Source organism: Pteropus alecto, unplaced genomic scaffold (assembly GCF_000325575.1).
Source record: "Pteropus alecto unplaced genomic scaffold, ASM32557v1 scaffold76, whole genome shotgun sequence".
NCBI lineage: Eukaryota > Metazoa > Chordata > Mammalia > Chiroptera > Pteropodidae > Pteropus > Pteropus alecto.
Window position 1 is genome coordinate 12,217,448 of NW_006443138.1, and position 18,855 is coordinate 12,236,302.

The 18,855-nt window shown below is 32.5% G+C and overlaps 1 protein-coding gene across 2 annotated transcripts in view; it reads left to right on the forward strand.

Annotated features, from left to right (window-relative positions):
• ZDHHC17 (zinc finger DHHC-type containing 17) overlaps positions 1-18,855 on the forward strand; it is a 79,796-nt gene that overhangs the window by 34,178 nt on the left and 26,763 nt on the right. For both annotated transcript variants that reach the window (XM_006923775.3, XM_015598516.2), the window contains exons 6-8: positions 2,413-2,477; positions 3,112-3,274; positions 9,509-9,634. In XM_006923775.3, the coding sequence (XP_006923837.1) occupies positions 2,413-2,477; positions 3,112-3,274; positions 9,509-9,634 (354 nt within the window). The remainder of the gene's footprint in view (positions 1-2,412; positions 2,478-3,111; positions 3,275-9,508; positions 9,635-18,855) is intronic.

Genomic DNA, 18,855 nt, shown 5'->3' on the forward strand with positions numbered 1-18,855 from the left:
TTCACAATTGTTTTAGTTATACTGTTAAATATATTTAGTGCTCGCTACCAGTTCTTTTGGATGATTTTCAGGAGAAAAAGGGAAAACTGCTAACTTACGGAACCCTGTTGATTATGGAATTCCCATAAGCTTTTGATTTGGGCTTGTTAATTCTTCCTAATAGAGAATATCCATACGTCTAGGCTGAACTTGGAAAAGAAGTACCAAGTTTTAAATCCTTACCTAAAGAGTGAAAAGGTTGAATTCTATTTTTCTTTTAGTACTCTAGAGATGTGACATAATTTTACATTTTTTATTTTACTTATTGATATTTTTAATACCACTTTTTTCAAAATGATATGAAAAGAGTCACAATTAAGAAGAAAGAAGTAACTTAAACATAAGAATTTACATGTTTGTTTTAATTGGGCATCAGAATTAGTTGAGTTTTCTTGAAACCAGGAAAGTGAAAGAAGTAAAATAAATTATAGTACTTAACTTTCATATAAGAAACAAGGAAGCTTGTCAGGGAAGATATTTTTTAAAAACTTATTGGAAAATCAACATGGATAGTATTAGAAATACTGTGTGAGGTTACATATGATGTTCCAAATAACACTTTTTAAGGTAAATCCAGAAATGGATTTATAGTGGATAAGACATAACATTCAAATACAGTATTCATGAGGGACTAAACTAATGACATCTAAACGTGCGTTACAGGTTGTCTAATGTAGTTCTCAGCTTTTTTTCTGCTTCAGTACACTTGGATAGTTCACATTTGAGATATATTTCCATCAGTAACAGTGGCTCACAGAGAACTGCTGCTTAGAGATATGAAGTGTACCCACTATAATTCTGTCCTCTCTCCACTGACTGATGAATTAGATAACACAGGTTGAATGAGAACTACTGATTCAGTATAATCCAGGAATAGGTGACGAGGGAGGGAAGAAGTAGAAACTTAATATTTGTTGAATGTCTGTAATGTTCCAGGCTTTGGACTAGGTGCTTTATACACATTTCATTTAATTATCACAGGGGTCTTCCGAAGTCATTATTTGTATTTATATTTTTAGATGATGAAGCTGAGGCTCATAATTAAAGTAATTTCGTCAGGTTTATAGCTATTAAGTGGTGGAGCTAGGAATTTAAAACTTTTCTGTCTTATTCTAAAGCCAGTGCCTTTCCTAAGCCTAGAAGAGTAGATGGATAAACATGTCTTCCTTTAATGAATGGTTTTTGATCATGCACTCTGTTGGGCACTGAGAATATGTGAATTTAATATGATTTCGATCCTCAAAAGAACACCTTTTAATGCAACAGATGCCTCAGGCATATAGGATACATATAGGATAATCAGTCCAGAGTGGAATGGGTTAGGAGAGAATTTTAGGGAAGTGAAACCGATAGAGTTCCTGATACATCATAAGGTCTCAAAAGGAGATTTTAAATAACTAGAGAAGAGTTTTGATTGAGTAGGTGGTAGTTTTAATTCTAATTTGCTTAAAAAAAAACTAAGCAAAAGGGGGAAAAGGACAGTACCAAGGAAAGCAAAAAGTTGAGTAGGAGAGGAAAAGTAATCATGGTTTACTGTATGATTTTGCTGGGAATTGTAATGTAAATATTAAAAAAAAAGTTTAGAATCACAGTTACAATAGATCACTTGAGAGGAAAGAATAGGAAAGATGCATGCTTGTGATGGGTCAAGGAGAGGAAAGAGAAGTTCTCATTTTGCATACTGAGAAGTCTCAGAAGACAGGGCCTAAAACTGAAAAATCAAAAAGTAGCAATTCAGGCATCTTTTTAAAGATACGGAGATAAATACCAAAATAACGAACTAAAAATGTAAAAATAGTGGAGAGTAATAAAGAGAATTGATTTATCACATTGCTTTTCGTCATAAACTTTGCAGAATTAGTTAACTCTAAAAATGTACATGTATAGTGACAAAATGCAAAGGAAACACTAAACTTTTTTTGAGCTTATTAAAAAGATTGGTCTTTTATTCTTTGTTTTGAAATGCCTAGGAATTAACAGGGTTTCATCATTCCCTCCTATCATGAATTAGTATAAATACATTTTTCAGAGACTTAAATCATTTAACCTATTCTTTGTGGATGAAAGATCAAGAGTAGGTCAACATTTTTAAATCCAAATCATTTAAAGGCTGATTAATGCATCTTAAAAGGCAACACTGTAAATATATGTTAATTACATACATTTAATATATACGTACAATTAAATATATACACCAATTAAAATATTTAGTGACAATAAATAGTTTTATTTTAAAATTAAAAAGTTTCATAAATCACATATGATTGAGTAGTATTATAATGGGTTTTCCTATGATCAAATTAGATTTTTTCAAGTAAGTTTGGTAGAACTTTAAAAATTTTTACTATTTTTGTTTTTGTTTTTAACTATCAGGATGTAGATATGATGGATCAGAATGGAATGACACCTTTAATGTGGGCAGCTTATAGAACACATAGGTATGTAAACATTATTAAAATACTCAGATCATTTTCAACATAAAATGTAAAGTAGGTGATGAGAAAAAAGTTAATGTTATTGCTAATATTTAAAATTTTCATTATGAGTACATTGTATATAACATAAGTTACCTTTTTGGATGTTTGAGTATCTATGCTTACCTTTACCTTGGTAATTGTAGTATCCTTAATCTATTTTCATTCAACACTTTCCAAGAATAGAAAATTATCTCTTTTTTTAAAGTAACTTTTTTCATGCGATTTGCATGTTACCAAGTTTAATATATTAATTAGTAAGTTGCTTTAAATTATTTTTGGGACAATCTAGATTTAAATTTAAAAACATAATTGTTTAATTATATATATTAATGACATTAAACTCGAGCAAAAAAAATATCAAGAGCAAGTATATGCTTTCTCTTAGAATAATATTACTTTGTTGCATATTACATGTTGCATATAATACTTGATATTAAAATGTCTCTTTAGCAGTCATAAGCTTGTTGAGTATAGATTAGAATAGAAGTGTTCCAAGATGGAATATGAATACAGCCACAATCAGTTTAGTATCTATAATGATTTCTATAATTGAAATTAGGGTTGTTGTTGTTGTTGTTTTTTTTTTCCTTTTCAGTGTGGATCCAACTAGATTGCTTTTAACATTCAATGTTTCAGTTAACCTTGGTGACAAGTATCACAAAAACACTGCTTTGCATTGGGCAGTACTAGCAGGGAATACCACAGTTATTAGTCTTCTTCTTGAAGCTGGAGCTAATGTTGATGCCCAGAATATCAAGGTAAATTTAATTACCCTATATTGATTATGCTATGTGAAATATGGTTACTAAGATGTGAATATTTCAATAAAACATAGGTTTTTCCACAGCTTGTAAATGATGGAAGAAACAACTTATTTAATCTCAACCCTTTGCTTCTATGCAAGAAATTGTTTTGAAAGATTCTGGTTTATTTCATCTTTTAGATTTTGGCAACCTTTTCATTAGTGAATTTTTACTTTTGAAAATTATCTGTATTTTTAAAGCTGGAGTAGTTTTCTGGTTGTTAAAGACCATTACAGAGAATTACGTTTGTAGTTAAATCACATTATACATAATAACTTGGTAATTCTTTAGGTCATTTGTTATCTTTTTAAAGGTCAGTACCTTTAAATTTGATAAAACACCTTTATGGTGTTTATAGGAAAACCTCTGTCCTTCAAATGCTGGACTAACCCAGGAAAAGTATACAAAATTATCTGAGAGCAAAGCACAATTAACATTTATACTCTGAGCATTTAGGAATTTGTAGATATTTTATGAATATATGCAAGAATATTCTATTGGTAGTCTTAAAATTTGCATAACCATTCTCATTTTTAATGCCTAAGGACCTACCACACCTTTCAGCAATAGATTCTTCTGTGAAATAACTAAAGTTTTAAACATCATCTTTTAGTAATGTGTATTCATAAATAACTTTGTACTAATGACAAATGTTCTTTAATTTTGACAATGAACCGTAGTATTTTCTGAGTCTTGTTTTTTAAATCTCTAAAGAATATGTGCTAATTAAATATGAAATGGTTCAAGCCACATAATAATCTGAAATGGCAATCAAAAAGTAGATTATCTCCTGCTGGATCAGGGCATCTGTTATGTTTCAGTGAATAATTCTTTCTTTTTGATTACTATAAAAAGTGAAGGTAAAACTACTAAAATAACTTAAATCAGTTATAAGGAGCCTAATTTAGTTAAGATTATAATTAATATGTAGAAATGAGTCAAAAATATTGAAGAGTAAATATCAAATATCTTATCGGAAACTGTAAGAAATTGAGAAAACTATATAGTTTCTTCATCTTTCTATTTTTTAAATTTCAAATCTTGTTCCTACCCAAAGGAATCAGAATGGCCTTGTCTGCCAATAAGCATACCATATTGCCTGATATATCATGGGCACTCCTAAGTATTTGTTGACTGACTGAATGAAAATTTTTGTAGTCTTGGCTTTACCTCTTAAGTTTTCATGACTCTGGTTGTATACTTCTCTACCACTTCTGGAGAAAAATTTTTGCTTTTCCAGAGGTTTTAAAATAGAAAGTTCTGAAAAGTTTATAACACTGTTATTAGTAAATTAGGGATCTAAGGCCTAAACATAAGGGAGGAGGAGTTTGGTTAACTCTGACCAATATTCCCATAAGAAAATATTAGTGAGATTATCTCATGTTTTGTAACCTGAATTGCTTTAGAGTATTCTTTTTCTTTTTCTGCAGCCAGACAGCCATTCCTAAAGTGATTGCGCTCCAAGAATACATTTCAAGATATTTAGTATTATGTTATTGAAAGATGAGAACCAGTTTCACTGTGGCAAATAATGAGTCTCCACAGACTCTGCCAAGAGCTGTATCAGTATATTAAAGTTACAGTAATACCAAACAATTATGACAGGATGGCTGGAATTTGAAACTAGTAGTGTATATTTTTTGAACATTTAAAAACATCTTTTCTATCCCTATAAAATCTTAGATAACTTCTCTCTTTGATAATGATCTTTCAGTATTTGAGGTATTGTTTGTAAATTTAATGTTTTTTCAAATAATAGTGAACCATTAACCATTGCATAAATTTTTTATTAGTCTTAATAAAAGGAATACTCTATAACTCATGGACATGGACAATAGACTAGTGGTTACCAGAGGGTAGGGGATGGGGAGAAGGGGAAGGTAGATGGGGTAAAAGTGGTCAAATATGTGGTGACAGATTTCTAACTATGGGCGGTGAACACACAATGGAAAAATATATATATTTCTTACTCTTAAATTGTACACCTGAAACTTACTGGATTTTTTAACCAATGTCATGATAATAAAAATTTAAAAAAAATAGTCTAATGAATTTTAACAGAAAGGTAAGAGTAGAGATATTTGAAATTACTTAAATGGTTTGAACTGTATATTTTTAATGTTTTGTAGGTTCAGACACATGAATTATTTGGTACCAAGATAGGATATACTGGAATGCAGCTTCTTTAACAAGTATAGTTTATGTGAATACCTATCATACCTGTTGAACTTTTATTTTAATTCCTGGTTGTTGTTTTTCTTTAGTCACTTTCTTTTTATGAATGTTATAATTTTATCTGACACATATAATCATAGTTGTCTATTAATAAAAAATAAGTTATTCTAAATGTAACTTCCTGGTAGCTTGACATTATTTTTAAAGAAAATAAAATCTAAGGAGTTGCTTCACTTGTTCAGGGAACATTTATACTTTCAGAGTAAAAATAATCTTTGTACCCACACTGGTGAAAAAATAGATTTTTGTTTCATTCAGTAATGTTCAGTGCTGGTAAGTCACAGTATTTGAGACAGATGAAGTCCCTATTTTCTCAGAACTTGCACTGTATTAAGGAAATAGGCAATAGTAAATTAAACACTACTATGCATGTGCACACACACACATACTCACACACAAATATGGTAGAGTGATAAGAGTTGAGGGGGACACATCATGTGAGAGTGATTAGTGAATGCCATTGAGGAAATGACATTTGCTTTGAAACTTGTCTGATGAGAAGGACTCAGTTGTGCAAAGACGTGTGGGAATAAGCTTGCCATGTTAGAGGTGCTGAAATGACAGCCTGGACTGAGAGCAGGTAGCAAGGGTTGGGAAGTGGGTGAAATCACTGAGAAAGCAAGTGCCGGATCATGCAAGGCCAAGGCAAGGAGCTTTAATTGTTTTCTCAGTCATGAGAGAAAGCTGGAAGGATATATGTAGGCTGGTTATGTAATCTTTAAGTATTTTTAAAAGATTACTTTGGTTGCTGTATGGAGAATGCATTAAAGAGTTAAGAAAATAGAAGAGACAGATGAAGATTGGTTAGGCTATTGCAGTAAGTCAGGCAAGTGATGATTTAGTGTAATTTATGATTGTAGGAATAGAGATGGAGAGAAATGAATGGTTTTGGAAACGATAGGGTGAAAGCGAACAACACTGATGACTTAGGTTTTTGGTTTGAAAAACAGTCTTGTGATATATATAGAGGTTGTGAAGACTGAAGGAAAAATACTTTATTAGCGTGAAGGTGAAAGGAATTGGTTCTGTTTTAGTCACATGTAATTTAAAGTGGTGCCTTTTAGCTATGGGGAATGCCAAGCTAATTAAATAAACAAATTGCTGTAAACTTTGAAAGAGAAAAATCAATTAATTAAAAAAAAAAAAAAAACAGCTGAGATTCTTTAACCAGGAATTTGACAAAGTTGATTTATACCTATATATTTTCCCATTTTTCAGTTTTGTTTTAAGAGAGTCTGGTGCTAAACATGAATTAAAACAAGAAGATATAGCCTATAAATCTGGATATGGCTTTAATAGCTAGTAAAAGTTATATTCTTCAAAGAATATGAAAAATTATACTTTATGTTATAATAGTTATATAACTTTTAGTTGATCCTATTTCTTCTAAAATAGCTATTTCCCAAATAAGGTGAAGCTTAAGTTTCTTAGAAATATTTTTATATTAACTAGATATCTACCTTTGTAAATTAGTTATTTGGGTAAGGAATTAAATTCTTTTAACGTATAAACAAATAATTCTTTTATCAAAATAAGATAAAGTAATTTTGGAGACAACATCAAATGGTAGGTTACTTTAAAATGGCTAGTTTGATTCTCAAAAGGATCAGGAATGGTGGCCATATACCTTAGAGGTTCTTTATCTGGGACCTGCCAGTGGATTTTGGTTAGGGAGTAGGCCTGTGGATTCCTACAATTGTTATAAAAAAGTTATGTTTTAGCATTTTTTCTGGGAAGAGGATCAAGGGCTTTCATCAGATGTGACTCAAAAGAATTTTAAGAACCATGGCCCTAGGTAATAGTTACATAGAATAATTTCGAATCTTAAGTGACAACAGTGGGGGATGTGATTTGGGTTAGTAAAAATTTTTTTAAATGACCTACGGAGTTATCCTTTGTATAGTAGCATCTCATTTGTGATTTTTTTTTTTAAAAAACAGCATTTTACCCCATTTTACCCCCCTACAAATGTTTTTGATTATAGAGATAAATATTGATGAATTGGGTTTTGGGTGACCTGTGTGATACCTCTGAGTGATACCCAAGCTTTTATAATTTTTTCTTTCTAAAATTGTCAGAGGACATAATTTTTAGCTTGTGCAGAATGTAAAATTACTGAGCTTTGTTAATTAATGTACTGGAAGACACTTATATAGTTTCTTGAATGAGGTAAGAAGCTTTTTTCAGAAAGTAGTTTCCATTACTTTTTAAGCACCTGACCTAGACGGTCTGCAAGGAAAACTTTTTCTTAGTTTTAATAATGAAATTCAACCTCACTTAGGCAAAATATGATCTGCCACCCTCCACCTTCCATAGTGTTTATCTCACTAAAATTCTTGAAGAATTTATTATCAGTTACATAGTCCATAAATACTCCATGATTCTTATTATTGTTGCTGTTGTTATTATCATTTACTATTTTGGCTAACACATGGAGTGATCAAAATACAGACTTGATTCAGAATCCTGATTTTAGTACAGTTCTTTAAATTAATTGCCTGTTTATTTTACCCCCTGAATAAAAGAACTATGCAAAAGTAGTCAGATGACTAGAGGAGTAGTTGAAAGATTGCTTAAAGCTCCCTCCATCTTTTTATCTAGGCAATCCTTAGGTGTCACATGGCCCTCTAGTGGAAGGGATGCTCAGCTGGACCGAGGCAACTGCAGGATATTCTCTGGGAGTTGTTACCCAAGGGATTGCTTTTATTCAGGTAATCTTTATAGTTTGGATTAATTAGTTGGTTCTGACAACTTAGGTGATAGAATCTTTGAATAGGTAGGGAGATATTTTAAAGTAAATATCTCTTGTGGAAGACCCACCTAGATTAGCCCATTCCTTATCAAATACTGTTGATCTTTTTATTAAAGGATTGGTTGGCTTTTTGTTGTTAATTGTTTGTTGTTATAGTTGGTACTGTTAGTGGTAGTGGTGTTTATTTTGTTATTTGCTTCTTTTTATTTTTCAATTAAAAAAAAAATAAACCGTACTTCATACTTGATAAATAATCATCCCTCAAATAAGATGCTCCAAGACTCCTTATTTCTTTATTTCATCCAGTTTTTAAAAATACAATTTCAATATTTTTTCTTTTTTTAAAGTAATTTTGAATATTCGTTCATTCTTGAAATTTTGGCAAACACAATATTTAATTTCACTTTTCTTTTAAAGAAGTAGGTAAATAGTGGAGATATTAAATAGAATAGATATATAGCTGTCTGACTAACCTAAAGGAGAAATATGATATTGAATTAATAAAGGCAAAAGGAAGCATAGATCTAGAATTAGGGACGACTTATTCTTGTTCCTTCAAAATGTTTTAGTTCTGTTCACTTATATTCTTTGGCATTTTTTTCTTTGATATAAAAGGGAACTGTAAGTTCATAACTTGAATTTCACTCTTTTGGGGTTACTACTCTTACTCTCTTTGGAAATTTCTGGATGGGCAAATGAATTTAAGATGATCAAGAATGTCAGTACAATAGTCATAGCAGTAGAAGTTGACTTTTTCTTTTCTCTTCTTTAGACTTTTGTCATCATTGAAATTAAACTGAAGATTTCTGGCAATTTGGTATTATAGCAGGACATTATGTATCAGTAACTATTACTAATGAAACCCTTATATAATATGAAATAACTGATAAACTTCATAATAGCCTTTGATCCAGCAGGTGCTAAAATACCTACTTTTTGATTTACTCTCTAAAATAAGTCAAAATGCAAGCAAAAATAGACTATATGAGTAAATACATTTTCTGATTGTATCTTGAGTGGTGCATAATAATATGTAATTATTTATTCTTTTAGGAATTGATTTTGCCCAGTATAAAAATAATACCAACGAACTTAATAGTGTAGTCAATTTATTTTTATGGACGTTCTTTAAAACTTAGTAACTAAAATATTCTACCTTTAATTTTACTTTTAATGTGAATTTCCTCTACTTATATTATCAGGGTGAATCAGCACTTGATTTGGCAAAGCAGAGAAAAAATGTGTGGATGATCAACCATTTGCAAGAGGCAAGGCAAGCAAAAGGATATGATAATCCATCTTTCCTTAGAAAGCTGAAAGCTGATAAGGTAAATTCATGACTGAAGATTTTCAAATATATACTGTTTTTAAGTAAGATTCATAGGCATACTTTCTTATGAGTATATACAGCCTTTAATTTTGGCATTGGCTGATTTAATTTTTAAAATATTTACCCAGGATAAAATGAAGGTAGATAGCAAAGTTTCTCTGGTCTCTGCCTATTTGGTTGGTGGCCTGTTTGTGTCATTTAATAATTAAGAAGGGGATCTATGAAGTTGTTTAAATCTTCATAGTCTGCTAACATAAATTTTAGTTCATTGATTCAGCCGGACTTTGTTAAGTAATAGATAATAAAGTTTTTTCCGTTTAAGTGCATTTGTTAGTATGGTAATCAGTTGCGAAAAATCAGTCCTAATACATATCTTTTTTAACTACTCACAATTCTAGCTCTAATTTAAGCTTTCCATTCTTTTGTGATATGTTGTAACTTTTTTTAGAGAGGAAACATTTTTCACTTCTCTGTATATAGAATGCCCATTTTAGATCTTCCTTATACCTTCAATTATAAACTATGTGATTGTTGGCTCAATTGCCTATTTGTAATAATATGATTTCAAAACTAAGACATTTTTCTAAAAGAGGGATCTATATTTCTTAAAAATTTCCTTAAAAAATGGAAAAATGAGTTGACCGAAATTCCTTTACATACCTAAATAATTGTCAATAATCCCAAGTTGAATGGCATTAGCCTCAAATATCATATATATATTTTCCTCAGGTTATTTCAGTGGTAATATTGTTTGTTTAAAGTTAGTATTGATCTGTCTGTCACCAAAAACAAAATGACAAGTTTTAGATAAGGAGGAAACACATTTGAGTGCATGATGCCTCATTTATTTGTGGGAGTTCGGACTTCCTTAATGAGCTGAAAAGTTCATCGGTCCATTACTTAGGCATCAGAATGGATTTATAGTTTATAAACTTGCCTTTCTTCACCTCATAGTTGAGAATAAAGAGCAATTTTTGCATATTATGTTAATTCTTTTATTTCACATTAGATATGATATAAAATGGATTATTATGTATTTACTTTGCTGTTGCTTTATCCTCCAGGATTAGAGCAGTTTCACTCAACACAGTGAAAAATGGCTAGTGTCTCATAATAACTAGGCTAGTAATAAAAATTTTTTGTATTACTTTGGAAAGTCCCATAATCTTATGCTTTCATTTTGTTTAGTGTAAATAGTCTAAAGTTTTTAAAAAATATAATGTCAGATGAAAATGATTTTGTAAATTGTAGATGTTCATTGACATATAAAGTTACTGATTGCAGCAATAATGAACTAATATATATCAAGTTTATGTGTTTGGATACGATTTGTCTTCAAAAGAGCTTCATTAAAAAGTTTAGAACAGTTTTAACATTCATATATTTTGATCGGTTCAGAAGTCAAGTATTCCTGTGGGGTTTTTTTTGCTTTTTTTGTTTGTTTGTTTTTGGCATTAGTAACTTTAAATATATTACATTTTTTTGAAAGTTAAAACTATAATGGTTAGGGGCTTTATGAAATCAAGTCTTCTTAATTATATAGACTGTTCTCTTTCCATCTCATATTAGAAAAATTTAAATCACGAACATGACTTGATTTGCTAGTCTGTGAAGTATGTTCTATATTTAAAACTAAACAAGAAAACAGTGGCATCTAGGACTCAATAGTATTACTAAAAATAAGTCATCCCAGAGGAAAAAATAATTTTTTTTGAACAGTGCTAGTAGACAATTAGATATGGAGGCAATCTTGATTTTATAAAATTATATTAAAAGCACTTGGATTTTTAAGATTAGAAGATTTTAGACAGGCAGATTTATGGATAAATAAGTGTTATATGCATAATATGAAGTGAGATGGAAATTTCTAAATTAGTAATTCTCCACTTTTAAAAACCCATGATTCCTTTTGTTAACAGTGGAAATCTCACATAGCTTCCTCTCTAATGTATATTGATTGTGTGAAAATAAATCTGAGAAGTATAACTAAAAAAATTGGACATTATATATGAAACAAATGTAACAAGACTCTGGAAGATGGAGAAAAGAAGGCAGCAGAGTGGCCTGGGAGTTTAAGACCCATAGAATGGCATGGTGTTGAGTTCCATGTGTTTTCTTTTTCTTTTCTTTTCTTTTTTTTTTGCCTTGTATACCCCAGAAGGGGAGCTGACAAAGCCAACAACCCGGAATAACTATTAGTTGCAGAAAAAAAATGCCACAACAAAAGCCTGCGTTCTAGGCCAAGACCACAAATAAAGGTGGCTTAGCAAAATAGGAACTTTTAGAAAATAACTTTCTACTATAACCAAACACTACAGAAAAAACTTGGCCCCACCCAGATTCACACCAGTGAAGGCCTAGACTTCTACCCTTACTAGGCTGTAATGAGGTGCTCTAACTTCTCTCCAGGTGTGGTGTCAGAGAATGCCTAGTTGAGAGTTGGGACTTTCATCTCCACTGGCTGTTAATTAGGTTCCATCCCCTGCTAAGTCAGTGGAAACCACAGTAATGTATCCGTAATGTGGCACCCCTAACCCTCCCAGCCAGGGGGTATCAGTAAAGTTATAGTGGAGAGCTCAGAGTTTGACTTTGCCCAGCCGTAATGAGGAACCCCATCTTCATATGTTTGTGGAAGCTAAGTTAGAATCTTGGACTTCCATCCCACCTGGCAGTAATCAGAAGGTTCCTCACCTTCTTGCCCTGCCAAACTTCATCAGAGGGTTGGATATTAAGGCTTTTCATCTAAAAGAAAAGATTAAAATAAGATCCAGTGCCTCACAACCCCCAAAACGTCCAGGTTTCAAATGAAAATCACTCATTGTACTAAGAACTAAGACGATCTAAAACAATGAAAGGAGAATCAGTAGATACCACCAATATAACAGAGATATTAGAATTATTTGACAAAAGATATTGAGCAGCCATCAAAAAAAAGCTTCATTGATTAATTATGAACATGCTTGGAACAAATGAAAAATAGAGTCTCCCCAAAGAAGTAAAATATAAAAAAGAACTCAGTGGAAATTTTAAGACAAAATTACAATAACAAAAAATTCAGTACATGGGCTCAACAGCAGAATAGAATAGACAGAGGAAAGAATTAATGACTTTGGAGATGGAACAATAAAAATTACCCATTTTGAACAACGAAAGGAAATAAACTGGAAAAAAAAAAAAAAAACAAAACAGTCTCAGGGACCTGTGGTTATAAAAGAATAGCTAACATTAATATGATTGGCATCCCAGAAGAAGAGGAGAAAGAGGTTGAGGCTGAAAAAATACTCACATATACAATGGCTAAAAAAAATCCCCAAATTTGGCAAAAGAGAAAACTACAGATTAAGTAAGAAGCAGAATCCTAAAAAGAATAAACTCAAAGAACTCCTCAACAAACTCATCATAGTCAAACTTCTGGAAAAAATAAAAATATTGAAATTTTACCAATAGAGGTAAAACTCTACAATGGATTAATCATCAGAAACCAAAGAGCCCGGAAGGAACTGACACATTTTCCAGGTGTTGAATGGAAAGAACTGTCAACTCAGAATTCTATGCTCAGTGAAAAAGGAGAAATGAAAACACACTCAGACAAAGGGAAACTGAGAGAATTTGTCCCTAGCAGACCTATTCCAAAAGAATGGCTAAAAGAAGTTCTTTAAACAGAAAGGAAATGACAAAAAAAAAAAAAAAAAAAAAATTGGAACCTAAAATCATGGTAAGCAAAATTATGAGTAAATGTGGTAGACATTCCTTTATCTTATGTAGTCCAAATTTTGCTTGACAGTCGAAGCAAAAATTATAATACTGTCCAATGTGGCTCTAAATGTATGTATTTGAGAATATATTTGAGACAGTTTATAATATAAACAGGGAAGGGTAGAGAGACATAAAGGGAGGTAAGTTTTACACACTTCACTTGAACTAGTAAAATGAAGATACCAGTACACTGTTATGAGTTATGTTTATATAATATAATATTTAGAGTAACCATTTAAAAAGCTGTACAAAGAGAACTCAAAAACGCTGTGGATAAATGAAAATAGAACTCTAAAAAGCTTTCTAGTAACCCACAAAGAAGGCAGGAGAAAGAAAACAAACAAAAACATGGAGAACAAACAAAAAAAATGAAATTATAGACTTAAACTCTAACATCAATAATTACATTAAATATGAATGGTCTAAATATACTGATATACCAAGACAGTTATTGGCAGTGGGGATTATCAAGTATGACTCTACTATATGCTATCTATAAGAAACTCACTTTACATATAAGGATATTTTAAAGTTGCTTATATAGGCAAGTAACAGAATGGAAACAATATATGCTTCCTTGATACCAAAACCAAATACAGACAGGACAAAAAAGAAAACTATAGACCAATATCACTCATGAATATAGACTCCAAAATTCTAAACAAAATACTAAAAATTGCAATATGTAAGAGGAATTATGCACAATGAACAAATGGGGTTTGCTCCAGGGATGCAAGGCTCATTTAATATTAAAAAATTATTCAGTGTAAGCTACCATATTAACAGATTTTTTTTAAAAAATCTCATGATTATATCAAAAAACATTTGAAAAAGATTAATATACATTCTTGATAAAACAGAAAAGTAGGAATAGAGGAGAATTTCTTGAACTTCATAAAAAGCATGTATAAAACCTTCAACTAATATACATAATGGTGAAAGACTGAATGCTTTTCTGCTGAGATTAAGTATAAGTCAAGGATATCCCTCTTACTGCTCCTATTCAATGTAGTGCTAGAAGTTCTAGCTACTGAAATGAAAGTAAAAGGAATATAGATCAGAAAGGAAAAAATAATAAAATTTTCCCTATTTTTGGTTGACACAATTGTCTATATAGGAGTCCCAAGGAATCTGTAAAATAAACTCCTAGAACTATTAATTGAATTCAGCACGATCATATAAGATAAATACATAAAAATGTTTTATTTCCATATACTTGGCAATAAAAATGTGGACACCAAAATGGAAGAATAAGGTACTTAGCAGAATAAAGTAGTTAAAATTACTTTTAAAAAATTTAAAGGATTTCTGGAGAAACATGGTAGAGTGAGAGATGTCCAAGATCTCTCCCCTTGAAACAATAAGCTAAACATATAAAACTCAACAAAAACATCCAAATTGCGCACCAGCACATCTGAGCATGAGATCTGCGCATAAGAACTACCACAGGTCAGAACCCCAAGTGTTGGGTGGTGGACTAAGAGAAATAAAGAAGCTACCTCTTGCAGCCACTTGAGCTCCCGTAGGAGGAGGGGAAGAGGAGATGGTGCGGCGAGTACCCTGAATAACCCCACCTGAGGGAGTTGTGAGTTCCACGCAGCCGGCGGCAGGGCCCAGTCATCAGGGCAGAAGACAGAGAAGTGGTACAGCAGAAAAACAGTTGATTTTTACTGGCCACGGTTACGAAACTGAGGATGAACCACAGCCCCCAACTACCAACCCAGAGTGCCCCTCCCACCATACCCTCCGAGACCAAACACCGTGGAGCCCCAGGGAATCTGAGCAAACACTACTGAAACTGTTGCTAATTCTTACAGGGACTGAAACTGAGGGTAGCGAGCGTGATTAAATATCTATAAAAAAATAAAATGGCAGTATTAAGGCTTTATATAAAGTAGGGATCCAAGAGGCTTAGACACCATCTACTGGAAACCAAAGGAAAAGCGCCTTCTTTGTAGCAGGCTAAAGAAAGATCTTTATATAATAAATCTTTCTGGAAAAAAGCAGAATACATTTCCATTAATGCCCAGGTGAAGAAATAGTCCATTAAACAACATGAACAACCAAGGTGACAAGGCATCTCAGACATAGAAATATGCAACTTAAATGACAGAGACTTCAGGATAGTACTTCTGAAAAAACTCAGGGAGTTCTGAAACGAGTTATGTCAACAATTTCAGTAATTGAAAAACAACTAGATGAGCAGAGCAAGGAGATTGAAACCCTCAGAAAGAACAGAATAGATCTTCTGGAGATAAAAAAAACACACTGCTAGAGTTGAAAAATGAAATAGCAAGCTTGGGAAGGAGTCAAGCAAATGGAGGAAAGGATCAGTGATATCGAAGACAGAAATCTAGAAATAAATCGGAAGAAGAGAGAAACCAAAGAATGAAAAATAATGAAAGAGAAATTCAAGAACTAGCTGATACCATCAGGAGAGGAAACAAGAATAATGAGCAGTATCGGAGGCAAGGAAAAGGAGCAGGGACTATAAAGCATTTTCAGACAAATAGTGGATGAGAACTTCCCAAATCTAAGGAATGAGCTGGACCTTAGAATTCAAGAAGTCAACAGAACACCCAATTATCTCAACCCAAAAAGGCCTTCATCAAGTCACATTGTATTAAATTTATCAAAAATCAAAGACAGAATTCTCAGGGCAGCCAGGGATAAGAAAATGATAACTTATAAAGGAAAACCCATTAGATTATCATCGGACTTCTCAGCGCATACCTTACCAGCCAGAAAGGAATAGAATCAGATATTTAAACTATTAAGTGAAAGAAACTACCAGCCTAGAATAATGTATCCAGCTAAGTTCTCCTACATGGCCCGCACTACGGGAAATACTGAAAGGGGTCAGCTCACCTAAAACAAAATGACAAAAAAAAAATAATAATAATAATAATACTTAGGAGTAAAGTGCTAAGAACAGGGCAGTATAAGCTTAAACAATAAGAAGAGAATTGCTATAGCAAGACAATAATGAACGTTCAGCATACATAGGGACAAATTGAGATAACAATGACTGAAAAGAGGAGGATTCAAAGATCCAAATTCGCAATAGGGAATGGAGATAAGGCACGCACAGAAGAAAATGGGCGACTGTATGTATGTATAACTACCCTTTATGTATTCGTGATGGTAACTACACATCAAAGATTCAGAACTGAAGTATATAACATAAAACAAGAAGAACCAGAGGGAAAACCCACAAAAGCCAACCAAAATAAAACAGAAACACAAGGACAAGCAATGGAAACACTGAGCTACCAGAAAGGAAAAGATAAAATGGCTATAAGAAGACCTCATATTTCAATAATCACCCTAAATGTTAATGGACTGAACTCACCAATAAAAAGGCACAGAGATGCAGAATGAATCAAAAAACAAAACCCAACCATATGCTTCCTCTAGGAGACACATCTCAGCTCCAAAGACAAATATAGACTCAGTGAATGGGTAGAAAATGATATTTCAAGCAAATGGCATTCAGAGAAAAGTGGGAGTAGCGGTACTAATATCAGACAAAATAGACTGCAAAATCAAAAAAATAGAGAAAGATACTGAGAGACACTTCATAATGATAAAGGGAATCATGCACCAAGAAGACATAACACTTATTAATATCTATGCTCCCAATCAGGGAGCCCCAAAATATATAAAGCAATTTATAACAGAACTAACAAGAGAAACAGACCAAAACACTGTCATGGTAGGGGACCTAAATACCCCACTGTCAGGTGTGGACGGATTATCCAGAAAATCAATAAGGAAACAACATCCTTAAATGACACATTAGACCAACTGGACATAATTGACATTTACAGAGCCTTCCATCCCCAAACAGCTGCTTATACATTCTTCTCTAGTGCACATGGAACATTCTCAACAATCGACCACATCCTGGGACACAGAGATAGCCTCAACAAATACGAGGGTCGAAATCATGCCAACCATATTCACTGATCATAATGCTTTGAAACTAGAGATCAACTGCAAAAAGAAATCAGGAAGAACCACAAATACACATGGAGATTAAACAACATGCTACTGAAGAATAACTGGGTCAGGGAAGAAATAAAAAGAGAGATCAAGAAATACATAGAAATGAGTGATAATGATAGTACGACATATCAAAACTTTTGGGACACGGCAAAAGCGGTCATAAGAGGAAAGTTCATATCATTACAGGCCTACCTTCAAAAACAAGAACAGGCCCAAATAAACAACCTAATGCTTCGTCTTCAAAAACTAGAAAAAGAAGAACAAATGAGGCCTAAAGTTAGCAGAAGGAAAGAAATCATCAAAATTAGAGCAGAAATAAATGAAATTGAAAACAAACAAACAACAATAGAAAAAATAAATACAACAAAGCTGCTTCTTTGAAAGGGTTAGCAAAATCAACAAGCCCTTGGTTAGACTCACTAAAGAAAAAAGAGAAAGGACATAAACAAAATCAGGGATGAAAGGGGAAATTACGACAGACACTGGCAGAAATACAAAGTATCATACAAGAATACTATGAAAAAGTATATAACACCAAATTTTAATAGCCTAGGAGAAATGGACCAATACTTAGAAAACTACCACCTTTCTAGTCTGAAACAAGAACTGGAAAATCTAAATAGACCGATCAGCAAAATGGAAATTGAAACAGTCATCAACAACCTACCAAAAAGTAAAAGTCCAGGACCAGACGGCTTCACCAGTGAATTCTACCAAACATTGAAAGAAGATTTAATACCTATTCTCCTCAAACTCTTCCAAAAAATCAAAAAGGAGGCAATACTTCCCAACTCATTTTATGAGGCCAATATTACTCTGATACCAAAACCTGGTAAAGATAACACAAAAAAAGAAAACTACAGACCAATATCTCTCATGAACACAGCTGCAAAAATCCTAAATAAGATACTAGCAAACTGAATACAGCAACATATTAAAAAGATTATACACCACGATCAAGTGGGCTTTATCTCCGAGGCACAGGGATGGTTCAACATACACAAATCAATTAATGTGGTATACCACATAAACAGATTAAAAAATAAGAATCTTAGGATCATATCAATAGATGCAGAAAAAGCCTTCGACAAGATACAGCACCCATTTATAATCAAAACACTTAACAGAATCGGTATAGAAGGAAAATGCTTTAATATAATAAAAGCCCTACATGACAAGCCCTCAGTCAACATTATACTTAATGGTGAAAAACTGAAAACCTTCCCTCTAAGATTGGGAACAAGGCAAGGATGTTCACTATCACCACTGTTATTCAGTATAACATTGGAGGTCCTAGCGAGTGCAATGAAGCAAGAGAAAGATGTAAAAGGCATCCAAATAGGAAACGAAGAAGTCAAACTGTCACTATTTGCAGGTGACATGATTTTATATATAGAAAACCCTGAAGGGTCCACAAGAACACTACTAGAAACAATAAGCAAATACAGTAAAGTC